General features: G+C 28.0%; 1 protein-coding gene across 1 annotated transcript in view; it reads left to right on the top strand.

Moving 5' to 3' along the window:
- The first annotated feature begins 13,534 nt into the window (after nt 1-13,534).
- The window catches only part of LOC142320541 (uncharacterized), a 30,756-nt gene continuing 24,214 nt past the window's right edge, over nt 13,535-20,076 (top strand). Inside the window, exon 1 of the mRNA XM_075358443.1 lies at nt 13,535-14,165. Within this exon, the coding sequence (XP_075214558.1) occupies nt 14,133-14,165 (33 nt within the window). The 5' untranslated portion in view covers nt 13,535-14,132. The remainder of the gene's footprint in view (nt 14,166-20,076) is intronic.

The following is a 20,076-nucleotide window of genomic DNA, read 5'->3' as shown; positions in this document are numbered from 1 at the left end:
AAGACATTATTTTACTTTATCAAAATGTATTACACAGTTTTGTAAGTTGTACTTGGCCTATTTTCTGTATGCAGTTGTCATAAGTAAAATAAAGAGTGACAGTTTTAAACTAATTGTAAGTTTGTTACTTTTAAACAATTATGTCTTACCAGTTTATTATCTCACTGTTTGGGTACACAATCATGTACTTTTGAGTGACAGTCTAGTTTTGTATAGCAGTATAGTATTCTGTTGTACTGTTATGAACAAAAGGTACATATTTATATATAAATAAATGAAATACAATCTTACCAACAATTCATCTGCAGTCTCTTTTCTAGTTCTTTCGATCATTCAACCATCCTCAGGAAAAGTTATTCTTCAATTTATATCATTAAAATTAAATTATGTAAAAAGTAAATGTATAAAATGTTAAAATCACAACTGGTCATCATAGTACAAAGTTAGTCATGTCTGTTATGTAAGAAGGTCATAGTTACTAGAAAAGAAACTGTGAACAAATTGTTGGTAAGGTATTATTCATATATTTATATATGAATAATATTATATACCAACTGTGCCATGTTATCTTTATGTTTTTTAAAAATTAAAAAACATAAAAGGTACATAATGTATAATAAAATGCAATTGTGATAAATAAAAACAGCTATTACAGTTACCAGAATATACATTTTTATGCATATTTTAATAATAAATTGTAATATAACATTCTAAATAAAAAAAACTGAATTGAAATTTCAACATTATTTATAAATTTATCATTTTCAAAGATTAATCTTTTTTTTAGCTGCTAAAAACATGGAGAGTTATGTTTAATAATTTTATAAGGAATTATTCTACTGTGTCTAATAAGTTACAAATGTAGGAATTAAAAAACTGTTACTATATTTTAAAAAAATGTTTGATATTTAACTATTACAAAAATGTTTAAAAACAACATACACCTTGTTTTATTTTACTTCTTATTTAAAATAGTAATGTAAATAGTTTGTTACATGCATAATATTCATTCATCAATAGTGGGTTAACATACCAACATTTGGTTTTATAAAAAAAAAATTTCACTCAGTATATCACAGCTATTGCAATATTGTATTTTTTTCTGATATTTTGTTATCGATTTAACATATTATTCAAGTAGTAATTCCAGTTTATCAATTTACTATATTAGTCTGTTTTTGGTTGTTGAGGTTACCACCGGATTGTAAATTCATTACCAATGTATATCTCTGTAGAAAATCTTCTTGTTTATATATGTTTATTAATTGGTTTAAAGAGTTTCTATTCAATTGTAATAATAATTTATCTTAGACATTTAAGTCTGTCTTAAAAATTAAAAAACTGAAAAAAAATTCTATAAATTATAATTTAACACTGCTTATATTAATTTTGACTAGTTGAATGTAAGGTTCCTCAAAATTACTAGTAAAATACTGAATGTATAATATAGTCAAATGAAAAATGTAGCCATAAAAAAAACTTTCAAGGAGATGCAAATATGATTTGGTAATAAGGTAGGGAATATACTTACCATAAAGATTGATTGACTTTTTCACCCAAAAGATAAATAAGTTTTTTGTAAATAAAATTTGATAAAGAAAAACTTTTCCCCTAAAATTCCTTTAAAAATTTCTTGTATCCACCAGAAAGAGAATATTTTGGTGAATATTTTAATTTAATCTCAAAGTACATTCTTATTGTTATGCAAAATTAATATAATATAGAAGAAAATGAATAATATAAAAACTTGTGTAATGATATAAGAACTTTTAATCCACATATCTGTAATAAAGTATCAGAGAATGTATTACAACAAATTTTATAATGTCAGAAAGTTTATTCTGTTTGGAAAATAATTTTGTTTTCAAAATGAAATTAATAAACAACTATATAGTGCACTTTTAGATTGATTATATTTTTGGATGCTAGTAACTAGGGTATCTAAACATCTGTAAAACCATATAAAATGTGGGTCCTTATCAAAATTTCTTAGGTTGAAAAATCCATCTTCATTTTATTGGATAAAACTTTGTCCTGAATTAGATGGTAAATTACATGATTTATCCTGATGAGTAAAATTAAATTATGTAAAAAGTAAATGTATAAAATGTTAAAATCACAACTGGTCATCATAGTACAAAGTTAGTCATGTCTGTTATGTAAGAAGGTCATAGTTACCAGAAAAGAAACTGTGAACAAATTTCTCACCACATATCTTCCTATTTCTTTTCTTTATCAGTAGGTTCTGGGGATATAGTTCTAACATTGATAGATTATCCTGGGGTTGTGTCGGTGCCTGAATGAAGAGCCAGTATCTTATCCTTGATATCCGTTGAAGGGGTGACTGTAGACTCACTCAGAGATTTCTTCACATGTATATAGACTTATTGTGCAGTCATTGGACAGGGACTTATTTCAGCTGAAGATTGCTACAAAAGAAGTGAAATTTTTACAGAAATAATTTCAATATTACAAAAAATGACTGAAATCATATACAATAGATCTTGTTGTGAGAGAACCAGGCAAAACATGTTGAGAACCCAATCTATATTCAGTTCTTAAATTGGAAGTTGATTTTTTGTACTGCCTTATTCTGCTGTGAGTGAGACTTCAGATTTTTTCTTGTACTTATTACAGTTAATTTAACTCTCTGTCAGCAATCTAGGTCATTAAGGGTGTAAACAAATTTAAATCAAATAATTTTTCCACTGTTTCAATTTTTATTTAAAAAATGACAATGTGATTTAAGTCATTTTTTAGATCAATTATTAATACTTTTATGTTTAAAGTATAGATCATAATGAAAAAACATAATTTGTTTAGAATATTGAATACTGAATATTTTACTATCCAGAAATTTCTGTCAAAATTTTTTTTATTACACTTTGATAACCTAATGTATGCACACATTTAGTCTTCAAGAGAAATTCTCAAGATTGTAATAAGAAACCAAACTTCAAATGAAAAATATAAACTTGAAATAACGTGTTTATTCTCTCTTAATTTTCTGTTTTGAGTAAAATACTATAATTTTTCCATACTAAATCAAAAAATACTCAGCTTTTTATTAAAGATACCTCTGCAACAATAGTCTCTACTCATGTCAGGAAAATTTTTGAAATACGAGATTATTGATTTTATAGCAAATGTTTTGAGAGATGTATGTGGGTGTGGAAATACCACCCACCAACTGCTTGTAATTTCTGTATTACTTAACTGTGGAAGTATAAATTAGAGAAATGAATGAAAGATTTAGGATATTGAGCAGGGAGGTATCATTCCAATAGTATGTCAGTGATTATCATCACTGAAAACTATTAAGATCATTTTTTGTAATGTTAAAGGACCCTGATTCAAATCCAGTGAAAGGTATAGTTACTTTTATTTATATTTAAATGCCTGTGCACTGATATACTTTGGTCACTGGGACTCAGTTAACTCTACTGCTTAGAACTGGAAAATGCAGTTAGGCTAAAGTTTTTTGTGAAGTAGCATAATATCAATAAAAATCTTTGTGACTATAAAAATGGCTTCCACATTGTTAACCGTGATATGTAAACTTTTTTGTGTATCTGGCTCTTTTTTAATAATAAGCTATGCAAATACTGGAATCTGTATATAATTTTTTTTTCTGAATGTATTAAAAAGCTTATTAAGATATATTAACATAAATAATATAATTTTATTTGATTATTGTGATGTTTTGGTGGCTGATAAAGAAAAATCATTAGAAACTTAATTTACAGAATTTGGTGGATTACAATTACACAATTATATTTACAATTTATATAAATGTATATTAAATTGTTATGTGAAAATGTCTCCAAACTATTACAACCAATATATTTACTTACACTTTGTATACTTTTGTACTATGTCTAGACTTACTATATTTGTAAACATATTTATTTTAATGATTACTTAAAATACTTAAAAATTAAGAATTAACTTAAAATTACTTACATTTTTATTTATTACATGATGTACTAATATAGAAGAAATGAGACTGCTTATTGTTAGATTAAGTTAATATCTCACATGAAGTGTAATGGTAAAAGTAACACTATGGAATAAACTGGATTCAAAATATCATATACAGCTTTAAGCTAAAGTTTTTTTTCATATCATGATCAAGTGCAGGTGAATAAGATTATACTAATTCTATACTACTTTAACTGTTATTGGAATGGAAAGGAATTTTTAAGTGGACCAAAAATATTTTTCATTTGAAAACAAATTAAAAGTTTTTATGTTATCATTTATTTTTTTGTCACTGGCTGACTTTTTTTCTGCCAACCTATGACTATTATCATTCTTTTCTATTATATAAATTTATATATTTTAAAATTGGAGTCTGTAAAATAGGAACTATCCTAAATTGTACAAAATTTGAAATATTTTAACAGAGTTCTATATCATTCTTTGTGACAGAGAGGTCTTGTCTTTCATATAGATGGTTCTGGGTTTGAGTCTGTATCAGAATATTTTTCATGGAATTCAGAATCATGTATCATAATGTAACTATAATGGGGCAATGTCTATTTTGCTTAGAAAAAAAAAATATGTGAAACAATTTTTAAAGGTATGCTCTACGCTAGTATAGATTTGAAAATTATATATATAAAAAAAATTAAATATTTGTTAAAATTTTAAAAATATTTTTAAAGGTTTATTATTTGTTCTTAACAAATGAAAGACAATTTTTTTCACACGTACTTGTAGTTTTAACAAGATGTAGTTGGTTCATGTAACTTAAAATTAACTTTTTTTTAAGTTACATTGTTATTAGGGTTACACTTAATTATGTTAAAATTTCAACCTACTTAAATGCATGAGTGTGCCAAATATTTTGACTTAATGTGGCAGATTCTTATTTTGTGATTTTCTTTTAACTGCTACGTTTTATAATATTTATTGGTTTTTTGTATTAACAAATAATAAATCAGTAGCATTTATATCAATTTAGATGAAAATCAAAATTCTTCCTCTATGAGTGAACATTCATTATTTAATCCAATGTGTCCCACTGAAGTACATTAATTTTTTTCTTTACCCTGTATGTTTTAATTTTTCTCCTGGCTGTGACACGTATATAGTAAACATCTGAAGTATGAGTGACCTAGTCAGAATTTTTTTCTCTAAGAGTAGATTATATAAAAATCACTATATACCTAACCTCTGTTGAATAAAATGAAGGGATAGAGTTAAATTTTACCTGCGTTTCAGTAGTCTTGATGTGCTGATATGCGACCAGTTTATAAGGCTTATTAAAGAAGATTAAAATTACTAACACTTACATTTACTTTCCCTATTAAGCCTGACATGGAATCTGATATCTTTCTTGAGAATTATTTGGGAATGTCTGGTGTCTCGTGTCAGGTTGTCTGTAACCAGGTTCCTTTATTTTATCAATTTATAAATGTATTTGTATATTATAAATGAATGCTACTAATATATGTATAAAATTACTTTATGAATGTGTATATTTCATTTATACATATGTCTGAAATCATAATCATTTTCTTAAATCTAGATATAATGTTGAGAAATTTAATGAGTTGTAACTACATGATTGTAGATATCCATCTAACATAACTATTTTAGTTTAAATAATGCTGAAAAAAAATCTTTCCTTCATTCTTCATTTTACATGCTGTTATGTCTATATCTGTACTTTTCCCGATTATAAATAATTACTTCTATGGCTAACATAAGATCTAGTTTATTTACTTATTTAACTTGTCTCACAAATTAAACATTAAATTTGTAATCTGTCTCACAAATTAAACATTACACATTTAATTAGACTTTTAATATTCCAGTTTATGTGTTATGATTAATCAAAAGGCTTCCATGACACAATCTGTTCTTTAATTTTTACTGTTCATCAGTAAATAATTGTTTGTTTCTATATTTCTTTCTTTTAAAATAATCTTTTTATGAGTTATTTTTACCTTATCTAATTATATTCTGTTTAACTTTAATAGTAAAAGTGTTCATATCTTTGTGCCAAACACACACACACACACACACACACACACACACACACACACACACACACACACACACACACACACACACACACACACACACACACACACACACACACACACACACACACACACACACACACACACACACACACACACACACACACACACACACACACACACACACACACACACACACACACACACACACACACACACACACACACACACAATATATATATATATATATATATATATAATATACATACACACGTGCGCGTATAATATATCAGAAAATTTATAAAAGTTGTGAAATATTTACAATAGTAATAAACAATTTAAAAACACTTGAGTTTCACATTACTTTGTTAAAAATTGAGTAACATTTTTTATTAGATGCATTTATTTACGTTATATTCAGTTTTGAAACTGAATAAATTGAAAGAGTTTATGTAATTTTTATGAATTTCTGACAAAATTAAAAGTTGTGATGGATGTGTTCTCAACTATTAAGTTCAAAAATCCCACTTGGAAATATTTAGAGATGGTTTTAGTTTCTTTTGTGTACTAAACCAGTACTTTTATTGCTTTTAGAAATCCAAGATTAAATTATGAGGGCATATAAAATTATTAAATTAAAGTTATTAGCATATTTAAAGTTATTAAATATGAGTTTTAAAATATGAGGGTATTCTGGAAAATTAATACTACAATAAGCACACTAACAGTTAGTGTAATTTTATTGAACATAGTCTAAGGAAAACTTAATAGGCATTCTCAATTCTCTCATTGATTTGGTACATTGAGGAACATACTATTCTTTGTTAATGAACATGGACCATTGTAGAGACAACCGTGTAATATGGGTCTATTTTGGGGTCATATTCTGTGTAGAGTTAGTTACAATCTCTTGAGGCTGCAAAATTTAATATTCTTTGATAAAAGCAGGTCCGATTCGTTGGAGACCACTCATTTAATAGGTGTGGTTGTTCCTTACTTAGTTTGGGGTGTCTTTGCACAGATTAGAGGTACAAAGCCCTGTTAGCTCTTTAAGAATACATTACAAGCCTTTCATAACCATAGATTAGTATCCATAAGGTCAGGTGCTTTAAGATAAATAAATTAATTAATTAGATTTCTTATGTTACTAAGATTAAGATTATTTATACCCCATTAACATTTGTTTATGCTCTTCCATTAACTAGTGTGAACCCATTGCACACAGATCTTCCTGTAGTCTGAATCTAAGTAAACTGTTCTACCAAGACTTTTACTTTTTTGATTATCACATCATGTAAGTTTATTCTACCACACACCTTTTTTTGGAAATTCCTTTTTTTTAATGATACCTAATAGAGTAACTGATTTCTTATGAATCTCAGCCTTTATCACATTTTGAAAATCAATATTACACTGTAAATTATATTCAGTGGTAACATCATCAAACATAAGTGATTCTAAAAGCACAGCAGGTGATAGACTACAGAAAACAATGCCATCAACTTGCTGAACTTTAATCATACAGTTATCCCAAATTCTATAAACAAATATTAATGAATAGTTGTTATTTACAAAACAGACCTCTATTAATCCACATTTAATTAATACTTTAATTACTGGAAGATAGTTTAAGAAATACAAATTAAAATTACTTCAATCTCTAATGAAAATGAATGATTTTTACTAGTGTATAAATAATAGATTATAAAAAAATCTCATTTTCTGTTGAATCTAGGTATTATGTGAAATGTAAAAGAAAAAAATGAAAATGAAAATACTATTTCCAAAGATTTTAAACATAATAAAATTTTAAAAATAATGATTTTTTGTTTTGTTTACATTTAAAAATAATTAAACATTTTTAAGATCAGTTTTATAATTGCAGTTACTTGTATTGATAAAGGAATTCAAATATTAGAGAAAGATCTACATGTTTATTATCATTTTTTCTTTGTATAATTATTGTTAAGTTATTCTACATTTTTTAATTTAAAAATAATTAAATAATAGATATAACAATAATTTTTATATTCCATTTCTTGTGCATATCCATTTGGACTGTAGTAGATTCTAATGTAGTTTTATTATTATTATCATCATTATCAACACTCATTAAAATTCATTTTGTAAATAAATCAATTTAGCCATCATATAGTAAAATTAAACATTGAATCATACAAAAATGTTTGGTAATATAGTATCAATACTTAATTATGTATTACTATTATCAATTTTTTTTAAATTTATTATTTAAAATATTATAAGTGCTAATAAAAAATTATAATTGAATTATATTACAATTTATTTGTAATCTAAATATTATCAAATGTAAATTTAGACAGGTATAAATTGTAAAAAAAAATTTTGTATAAAAATATATAAATGGTTTTTGTGAATATAATATAGTTTAACTTTATTCCTTGAGTGTATCTGTTTATACCTTATACCACTTTTAATTAATTTTTGAGATGTACAGATCCAGCAGTTAAACTATTTTAAATGTATTTTGTTGTATTGTTGGGAGAGTGAAGTGAGCTACAATTATACAATTTTGTCTTAGTTTGAACGTTTATGTTATAATATGGTTAAATCTGTTTTCTGATTTTTATTAAATTTTGCAGTAATGTTCTTTGCTATTAGTAGAATGACATATATGTATAATGTATTTTTACAAAACTATCCATTTCTGAATGGTAGCTACTGTTTTTCTTAGTCTGGGGCTGATGAAGAGGATGTTTCTGCGAATCTATGAAAAGGTGGTCCTCTTTCCATTCCTTACATGATCTACCTGCTTCTGGTATTGCACACCATGTCCAGTCTGTCTTCTAGTCACTATTCATTAGGTTTTTCATTCTTTCATTTTACTCCATCTTTTTGTCTAATGGTACCCCTTACCAAGAATTTTTTCCCACTACTGTATCTTATTCAGGAAAAGATTTGAAAAAAAAACAAAAAAAGAACATTAGGATGTAGTGATAGTATCTCCTTGGTAGTCGTTAGTGATGTCTAGTATCCCTGAAAACCAAGATTACAGTATTTATTTATATATCACATTATATCTGGTATTGGATTAATCTTACACAGTTAATTAAGAATGACAATATATTTTTTTATTTTAATTTTAACTTTATTAATTCAGTTTCATTGTAGAGCTGAATTTGTTAAACAAGATCTACTGATCACAGAAGTGCTAGTATTATATTTAAGGAATGACTTTTATTTCATATCAGGTCACCTACAATAAGAACACCTGGTATCCACGATCTAGTATTCAAATCTGTATAAAAGTGACTATCCTAGTAAAGGTGGTTACTTTTATACGTATTTTAATTCTAGATCGTGGATACCAGTGTTCTTTGATGGTTTGATTTCAATTAACTACACATCTCAGGAATGGTCGACCTGAGACTGTACAAGACTGTACTTCGTTTACTTTCATACATATCATTCTTATTCATCCTCTGAAGTAATACCTTATGGTGGTAACAGAGGCTCAACAGAAAAAGAAAGAAAGAAACCTACAATCACTGAATTAATTAACAGTACGTGACAGATAAATATTGTTATAAAAACTTATTGATTGCATAATCTACTGTTTATTTATTGCTTAGATATAGAAAGCTATTCATTGTGCATGAATCGAAGAGATATATAAACAGGATTTATTCTATTCTCATTGTTTCTGTTAAATAAATGTACTACGAAACAGCTTTTTGCTGTTGTATGGATGAACAGAAATAAAGTGTATTGACTAAATGTACAATATTTATATGTTCAGAATGATTCAGGAGGAAAGGGAAATAATTTGGGAACTCATTCTAGATATTGAAATAAGGAAAAAAGTTCATACTTATGTCCAAAAACTTTTGTTATGGCTAGCGAAAAATTTCGCCCAGATTTCAGTCCACCTGGTGAAATGAGGTCATACTGAAATTTGTAAGGCTTTATATAAGGGGTAAACTTGATGTTTCCTTATGTTTATTGATTTGGAAAATCGAATAAAACAGGTTCCAGAACTGTACCTTCCGTAGTTTTCATGATATCCACCGTAAAACAGAAAAGACGTTTTTTTTTAGGTTTGAAATACAATAACCTTGTTAAATTACTAATAAATGCGTAAATTGGTTTATAGTGCAATTATTTAGAATAAACATTCAAAGTTTACACCATTTACATCGATGCTCTTTTTAACTTGTCTCCTTAAATTTTCTGTCTTAAACTTTATATCTTCGCGTTCCTTTATGAGGGTAGCAGCATTGAGAATGCGACCAATCTGTTCATTACGTGTATTTACATTTTGCTTGAATAGTTTACATTTCATCCACGTAAATAGTAATTTAAGGGAGTAAGGTCCGGTGATCTAGGTGTGATGAATTTAATAAAACTCTCATCTAATAGTCTTGCCTTATTCGTGAATTGTGTTGGTGCTCCATCAAATTGGTTGTATATTTTAATTGGTTTCGTCAATGAAAAATCATCAAGAACCCTAAGAGATTTATTATTCAAAAATTCCAGTTAATTTCTCTCCGTGGCACGTTGTTCTAGTATGAAAGGGCCTATTAAATGGACACTTTCATACATGCTACACCATGTATGGCATGTCGATCATGTTACACCAAACGTTCACCGAAAATCGTTGCTGGAAATTTGATTCAACTACAGCATGTGAGTTTTCTTCAGACCACCGATTTGAATTCCGTGAGTTGTTTATGCCGTTATAGGTAAAAATATCTTTGCCCGAAAATAATATGAACGAAATTAAGTGCCACTGACAAAACTGCAGTCATCTGGCATTGTCACCAATCTGGAGGTACTGAACTTCTGAACATGACAAGCACGCAGTGCGTGAACAAATAATATCCTCCATACTGTACTTTGTGGAAATTCTGCTTGTTCATTGTAGGATTAAGCTGTACCCAGAGAGGGATTTACAAATGTGCCGCCTGTAGGCTGAAAGATCGCCCGCTCTGCCGCCGAGCCACCCATTACCGAGAACCGAGTAGAGAGATAAGAAATTCGGCAAAGTTGACATTCCATTTTTAGTGGCCGCGGGAAAAATTTCCGCCTTCGAAAATTTGCCGCCATAGGCTATAGCCAGCTAGCCTATTAAGAAATCCCCCACTGGCTGTACCATCTGAAGAATATTTTCCCTTTCATTACCATGTACCGGTTGACGTTGAAACAAAAGCGCTGGGAAGGGTACCGTTCTCACAAAATTATAAAGATTCTACAAAATACGAGTTTACTACAATTATACAATTTACGGTTTGAAACTACTTGTCCAAGATACCTACGTCGGTATTCGTCCCAGCTAGAGCACCTCCATCGCAAAAGCCGTACACAAAAATCATAGCATACTCTACATTAGTGAAGAGACACGGCATCTTTCAAAATAAAGAATTGAAAAAGGAATTTCACTAATTTAATTTCAGATTCAGGTGGAAAAATGTAGGTAAAGTTTAGAGTACAACAAATTCAAAATTTGATTCTCAAAAATAATTTAACACAATTAAAATTATGTCAGAACAACTACACCGCCTAACACAATGAGTTTTTTAAAATAAATTAAAAGTATTTTATTTTTTTTTGTATTTTGTTTTAATAATAAAGTTGAACTTTTTTTTGGTTTTCAGACACTTTATTATATCAATTTTCTCAAAATTAAATTCTCTACTAGTTTTGATGATAATATTTACGCATTTATTAATAATTTAACAAAGATATTGTTCTTTAAATATAAAAAAACGTGTTTTTCGTCACCTAATCTTTTTTGTTTTACGTTGGATATCATGAAAATTACGTTGCATACACTAATTGGACCTGATTTATTCAATTTTTCAAGCCAATAAACATAAGAAACCATCAAATTTATCCCTTATATAACGCCTTAAAAATTTCAGTATGATCTCATTTCACTGGGGTAAACTGAAATCTGGTGAAATTTTTCGCTAGCCGTAAGTAGATAACAATGCGTTTTTGGATGTATGTATGAAGTTTTTTCCTTATTTCAAGCTCTAGAATGAGTTCCCAAATTACTTCTGAATCATTCTGTATACATATATTCTATTCATGTACAGAGAAAAGCTGTCCATTCAACAATTAATTGTAAAATATTTTACTGAAAATGCTATTTTAAAGACTTTTATATATATATATATCTACTGGTGGTAGAGATTACATTTTATTATTCATGTAATGTGTAATATATAATTAATGTCTGTAATTCGTAAATCTTTGAATGGTGAGAGAGAACTTATTTTAATATAATATTCCTGTACATATTACTAATTATACTTATAAGAACAAGGGACCTTACTGATTTTGGAGACTTCAGTTTTATAATATTCACAGAGAGAAGTATCATACAGTCATAATTACATCTAAGAAATGTTATCTAGCTCTAGTGTTTTTGATTGGATAATATAGTTTTGCATTTAATTAGTTATTTTTTACCAATTCTAATCTGCTGAGGTTGAAAAATAATAAACTTACTATTAAAGATGAATTTATTGTTTTTGTTAGTCTCCTTTGTTATTTATTAAGTTTTAAGTCAATAGTCACATGGAGTGCGCATAACTTATCAAAATGTGAATAAAACAGGTATGTTTAAAGAATAGAAGGTTTTAGGTTCAAATAGTGGTCAAGCTTGAGAATTTTTAATACGCTTCAAAATTATGTATTATATTACCAAAAGCAAGCTTTCATGGCTTGTGAGATGAATTAGACATCTAAAATTAAATTCTGGGTTGAAGCTACCGTCGTCAATCGTATGTAATCCTTTCTTAAATGGGCTGGTATTGTGATTTTTTGGATTTTAATCCCGTTAAGGATAAAAAATGATAATGAAATATTAATACAAAAACAACAGTTTTACAAACTACATTAACGGCGATGTACGAAACTTTAGAATTGGATTTTGCCATTATATTCGTCTTAAGACTGGCCCGCATTCGATAAAAAGGAGTGGGTTTCGAAAGGATCAATACTGTAGGCTTGCCCTATTGTAATTCGAAGATTATAAAAAAAAATTATTGATCAAAATACTAATTTAAAAAACAGTTGTTTAGTCGCCTACAAAACAATTTTACTTTAATTACCTGTAATTAATACCTATACAGTGTATGTTTAATTATTAATAAAGATTATAATTGTTTTTACCCTATGAGATGCAGATTTTCGTTAGGAGAGGCTACAGAAATTGTAACTGTGCCATTGGAAACTGACAAGTTAACCGGATTGAAGGAAACCATAGTAGCATTATTCATAAACCAAATACATAGCATACAATGTATCATTTCGATTAAAGTAATGTTGCAGCTAATACAAATACTTTAAAGATATTACTTAGGGCAATGTAGACAGAAAAAGCCTTGCAATAAGTGCATATGAGCTGATCTTTTTTTAAAACGAACATAAATAATTACGGTTTTTTTTTTCGGTTTTATAAAAATAGCTAAGAACCGAGGCCATATTTACACTTGAATTAGATATATAATCCTAGCACTCGAGTACTTTATTGCAGGAACTGCGCTTTCTGTAAAGCTACAAAAAATTTAGGGAAGATTAAAATTTTGATTCTCTCTAATTTATAAAATTCCCTTTTAGTACTTGTTTTCTTTTTTTAATTTTATAAGACTGTCTTTTGATGATCTCAAATTATGTTAAAAAATAAAATTTCTAGTGTTTAAATGTTTTCGACCAATAGTGTGATATCTAATGAACAACCATCTAATCTCAGTGGGTGTTGGCTTTTCGTCCAAAATGGCGATTTAAAATGTATCTAATTTTTCGGTAGGGTTTTAATGTGCTGTTGATTGAGTTTATTTATTAGTGAGAATGTAGTTACACTAAAAATAAGTGAAGCTTCAATGCCAAAGCATTAGTTGGTATTTATTTTAACTGCCGTGGTACAGTACGGTTTCAGAAAAGCATAACCTCAACATTTGTGTTTTGAAAGCAATATTATTATAGTATAATTTAATACTGATTATTGTGACATTTTAAAAAAAATCGTAGGTTAGTTGTGTGACAAAATAATATAGACTTTGTGTGATAATTCTCTTCGTAGTTATTTATTTTCCAAGATTATTAAAATTATACATAACTGTTCTTTGACCTGAATGACGTTAGGATTGAAACGCTATGGAAAACATGAAGTTGGTGGGCTGCGAGCCGGTAAGTAAATTGTTTATCATTTACTTTTGTCTAAATTCAGATTACACTAATATCAGTTTTTTAATATCCATCATTTTTTTTTTTGTATGGATCTTTTCTGCCGATTCTCTTTCATATTTATTCATGTTAAAAGTGATTGTTTTGTATGTGAAAATGTAATAATTTTATTTTCAGTAAATATTGTAGAAAAGATTATTAAGTTAAAAAGTACGATTTTTTTAATGTGTTATTTGTATGATTCGTAGTTTTATTTTATTATTAAGTTAGATTTTGTGTAATCAATTGTTTGTCATGGGTTCACTATTTGTCATGGTAGGTTATGTAGGATTATCAGTTAGATATTCCTGAAGTTTTGTATTGTCTCCTTGAATAGTATTTAGTAAAGCTGTCTTCTTATTTATCACTTGGTATTCCCTTGTACAACTTAAGTGGTTTGAATTATAACTTCATCTAATTATTTGGAAATTGGTGTTTGAAAATATTTATGTTAACTTAATTAGAATGTGGAGGTTAAATTATGAAAATCTTGAAATAGTTTTTGTTGATACCTTATTTGGTGCTGAATTATATTTGTAGTTGTACCTTAAAGATCTGAAGTATTATAGCAATAACAGTTGTTAGTAATTTTATTGGAAATATGTTTATGATTATTTATTTTTTTACTGATAACAAAAGGCTGAATATTATGCAGGAATACATATATTTCTTCTGGTAATGAAAATATTTTGGCTTCATTTTGGATTGGTAATGTGAACTTATGTTATTTCTTGTGTATTTTTAAATTGGTTTTTAAAGTAATTTAACATTTTTATTTATTATCTCATTAACTCCTGTGGTCACGTATTTTCTGTCTATAAATTTTTCACAAGTGTTGATGTGTAAATGTATTGGCTATCTAAAATTTTACCTGTACAAGGACAGGAAGTGTAAGCTATATAATATACTTATTGCACACACACACACACACACACACATATATATATATATATATATATATATATATATATATATATATATATATATATATATATATATATATATATATATATATATATATATATATATATATATACACACACACATATATATATATATATATATACACATATATATATATATATATATATATATATATATATACACACACACATATATATATATATATATATATACTTACTTTTTCTAAAGTCAATCTTTTCAAGACCTATTTCCCTCTGTACTAATATATGCATGTCACGTTAGGTGAATCAAGTTGGATTATATATTCAATATATATTTTTAAAAAAACATGTTTATATTTATATTAATATAACCTAATTTATATTATTTGTTGTAAATAAGTTTTAAATTTATTGGTGCAAGGCGGACAAAACCTTCTGTGTAATTTTTTTTCTAAATTAGGGTTTTTTTTTTATTGTTTTGAGCTTTTTCTCTGTTTAGTGAAATCTCCTATGTCCAAAACCATGTATAAAATTAATAAAAATAATTTTAAAAACCACTCAAATTCAACTTTTCTTATTGTATGTTTGGAAAAATTTCTTATGTGTTGCTGTTATGTATATTAGAGATTGCTGTTATGTATGTTAGTATATTAGAGATTTAAAAAAAAAATTGTCACATATATATGTAAAACCTATTTTATGTACTATTATGCACATTGAAGGTTTTCTGAATTATTGTTATTGAAGATTTTTTGAATTATTGTTATTGAAGATTTTTTAAATCATTGTTAAAGCTTAAACGTTGTAAAATATTGTATAACCTTATGTACATGAGAGGTTATTGTTAGGTGATCTAATTAATAAAGACTGTTCAAGAAAAGCATAATAATAGTGGTGTAAATGATGGACAAGATAATACTGAATATAATGATGTAAATGAGTTGAGATAGACATTCACTTGTGTTCTAATAGTAATATTGATTACATTGTTCAGTTAAATATTGAAGGGATTTGCCAAGCAGATAAACATACTGATAATGATAACAGAAAAAATGCCAGCAAAGGACATAGCTTTTCTGGCTTTGGCTTTGACAAATATTTAAAGTTCAGTTGCGAAAAATATCAAAATGTTCCCTAAAAAAATTTGGATGTGATTTCTCTTAATAAATTGATGTTTTTACCTTAAAAATTATGCGTTGTGATTAAAATATAATTTAATCATATTAATTTTTTTATCTTTTAATTAATTGTGTATTCTGTAACGCTGTTATGATTTTATCATGGTTTTTCTTGGTCTAACTAGATAAACTTTCTCTTTCTTATCCATGAAGTAGCATACATATCCATTCTTGACGTAATCTATATAATGTATTATTATATACAGTACTTCTGTATTATAATGGCGCCACTATGGTTGGAAGGTTATATATAATAGGTCTGTAAATTTATGATGGCTGTTGGAATAAGTTAGGAATAAAGTATAAACACAAAACTAGAAATTTAATTATTTATTCAAATTAACCTTACCTAACCTGCAAAAATCTCCAAAAGCTTCCTCTTCACAACGTGAGAGTCCCAAATTCTAAGTGCTCACATTTTACTTATAAGTTCACTGTTAACTTTAACAAATATTTTTATTTCATTATCTTACTGATAAGAAGTAGAATGTAGTTATTTAACTCACCACCAGTTGCGCTGGTTATAACCCCCCAATGATAGTGGTGCCATTATAATACAAAAGTATCTTATTTACCAATCAGAATAAAAAATTTATTTTAATTAATTTAGACTTTGTGCCATTTTAATTAATGTAATTGGGAGCTGGTTTTTTGAAAAATTTATGAAGTTAATCTTATTTTATTAAAAGTAATTAAAAAATAAAGAAACTATTTTAAAGTTTATAAAAAATTACTAAGTATATATTCTTACCATTGTATATAAATATATTAATTTTAATACAATTTCATACCAGCAATTACAGAAGTTGTTATTATGGAAAATTAATGATCCTATTAATTTATTATTAGAGGGAAAATGTATAAGTCTATCAAAAATGTTTGTCATTGTTCATAATTAACATCAAAAGTTTTTTTCTTAATTTAATACACTTCTTTTTAAATTTACTTCTTATTGCAGTATTAAAATTGCCACTTAAGTGATATTCCAGCCCTTATTTTCTTAATAAGGTAAGTCATTGAGTAATGCATTTTGTCTCTGTGTACTAGTAGTAGTTGTAAAAAATAATAAGATTGCTTTATTTTTGTAACTGTAATTCTTCTGTCTAGACTAGATGAGATAACGCAGAATTTTTTATTAATGTAACAATCAAATTTATTGTTTTTAATGATAATCATTTTCTATACATGAATATTTTTGATAGCCAGAAGAAAAAAGACACTGAGCTGAGGGCCCACCTCCCCTCCACAATATTCCGATCCAACCATTACCATTATGCTTCAACCGTGCTCATTATTCTTATTCTTTTGAAGTTAAATTAATTTTGCTATAAATATCATTCTTTTATATGTTATTTTCCTTCTCTGTTAATAACTTTTATAATTCTAGTTTTTCTTTTGTTTTTGCTAATTTCAATTCATTGATAGCGACCATAATTTGGTGATAATGAAATGTAGATTGGGGTTTAAAAACCTGAAGAAAAGGTGTCAGATGAATCGGTGGAATTTAGAGAAGCTTGAGGAAGAGGAGGTAAAGAAGATTTTTCAGGAGGACATCGCAAGAGGTCTGAGTAAAAAAGATAAGGTAGAAAATGTAGAAGAAGAATGGGAGAATGTTAAAAAGGAAATTCTTAAATCAGCAGAAGCAAACTTAGGCGGAATAAAGAGAACCGGTAGAAAACCTTGGGTTTCAGACGATATATTGCAGCTGATGGATGAACGTAGAAAATATAAGAATGCTAGTGATGAAGAAAGTAAAAGGAACTATCGGAAATTAAGAAATGCTATAAACAGGAAGTGCAAACTGGTGAAAGAAGAGTGGATTAAAGAAAAGTGTTCAGAAGTGGAAAGAGAAATGAACATTGGTAAAATAGACGGAGCATACAGGAAAGTTAAGGAAAATTTTGGGGTACATAAATTAAAATCTAATAATGTGTTAAACAAAGATGGTACACCAATATATAATACGAAAGGTAAAGTCGATAGATGGGTGGAATATATTGAAGAGTTATACGGAGGAAATGAATTAGAAAATGGTGTTATAGAGGAAGAAGAGGAAGTTGAGAAGGATGAAATGGGAGAAACAATACTGAGATCTGAATTTAAGAGAGCATTAAAAGATTTAAATGGCAGAAAGGCTCCTGGAATAGACGGAATACCTGTAGAATTACTGCACAGTGCAGGTAAGGAAGCGATTGATAGATTATACAAACTGGTGTGTAATATTTATGAAAATGGGGAATTTCCATCAGACTTCAAAAAAAGTGTTATAGTTATGATACCAAAGAAAGCAGGGGCAGATAAATGTGAAGAATACAGAACAATTAGTTTAACTAGTCATGCATCAAAAATCTTAACTAGAATTTTATACAGAAGAATTGAGAGGAGAGTGGAAGAAGTGTTAGGAGAAGACCAATTTGGTTTCAGGAAAAGTATAGGGACAAGGGAAGCAATTTTAGGCCTCAGATTAATAGTAGAAGGTAGATTAAAGAAAAACAAACCAACATACTTGGCGTTTATAGACCTAGAAAAGGCTTTCGATAACGTAGACTGGAATAAAATGTTCTGCATTTTAAAAAAATTAGGGTTCAAATACAGAGATAGAAGAACAATTGCTAACATGTACAGGAACCAAACAGCAACAATAACAATTGAAGAACATAAGAAAGAAGCCCTAATAAGAAAGGGAGTCCGACAAGGATGTTCCCTATCTCCGTTACTTTTTAATCTTTACATGGAACTAGCAGTTAATGATGTTAAAGAACAATTTAGATTCGGAGTAACAGTACAAGGTGAAAAGATAAAGATGCTACGATTTGCTGATGATATAGTAATTCTAGCCGAGAGTAAAAAGGATTTAGAAGAAACAATGAACGGCATAGATGAAGTCCTACGCAAGAACTATCGCATGAAAATAAACAAGAACGAAACAAAACTAATGAAATGTAGTAGAAATAACAAAGATGGACCGCTGAATGTGAAAATAGGAGGAGAAAAGATTATGGAGGTAGAAGAATTTTGTTATTTGGGAAGTAAAATTACTAAAGATGGACGAAGCAGGCAATATAAAATGCCGAATAGCACAAGCTAAACGAGCCTTCAGTAAGAAATATAATTTGTTTACATCAAAAATTAATTTAAATGTCAGGAAAAGATTTTTGAAAGTGTATGTTTGGAGTGTCGCTTTATATGGAAGTGAAACTTGGACAATCGGAGTATCTGAGAAGAAAAGATTAGAAGCTTTTGAAATGTGGTGCTATAGGAGAATGCTCAAAATCAGATGGGTGGATAAAGTGACAAATGAAGAGGTATTGCGGCAAATAGATGAAAAAAGAAGCATTTGGAAAAATATAGTTAAAAGAAGAGACAGACTTATAGGCCACATACTAAGGCATCCTGGAATAGTCGCTTTAATATTGGAAGGACAGGTAGAAGGGAAAAATTGTGTAGGCAGGCCACGTTTGGAGTATGTAAAACAAATTGTTGGGGATGTAGGATGTAGAGGGTACACTGAAATGAAACGACTAGCACTAGATAGGGAATCTTGGAGAGCTTCATCAAACCAGTCAAATGACAAAAAAAAAAAAAACTCCAAGAAAGCTTTTGAAAATTGTTTATCTTTCTGAACATACCAGTCTGATATAACGACAGATAGTGAATTAATTAGTTGTTTTAAAACAATTTAAAGAAACTGGTTCCTTTGGAAATGCATAAGTTGCTATAAAAGAAAAACTACTCTGACAGGATCGGTTATTAGTGAGAAAAAGTAAACTTCATCCCCAAAGTTATGTGGTG

Source organism: Lycorma delicatula, chromosome 2 (genome assembly GCF_047948215.1).
Source record: "Lycorma delicatula isolate Av1 chromosome 2, ASM4794821v1, whole genome shotgun sequence".
Taxonomy (NCBI): Eukaryota; Metazoa; Arthropoda; class Insecta; order Hemiptera; family Fulgoridae; genus Lycorma; species Lycorma delicatula.
This window is presented reverse-complemented; position numbering and strand designations above follow the sequence as displayed.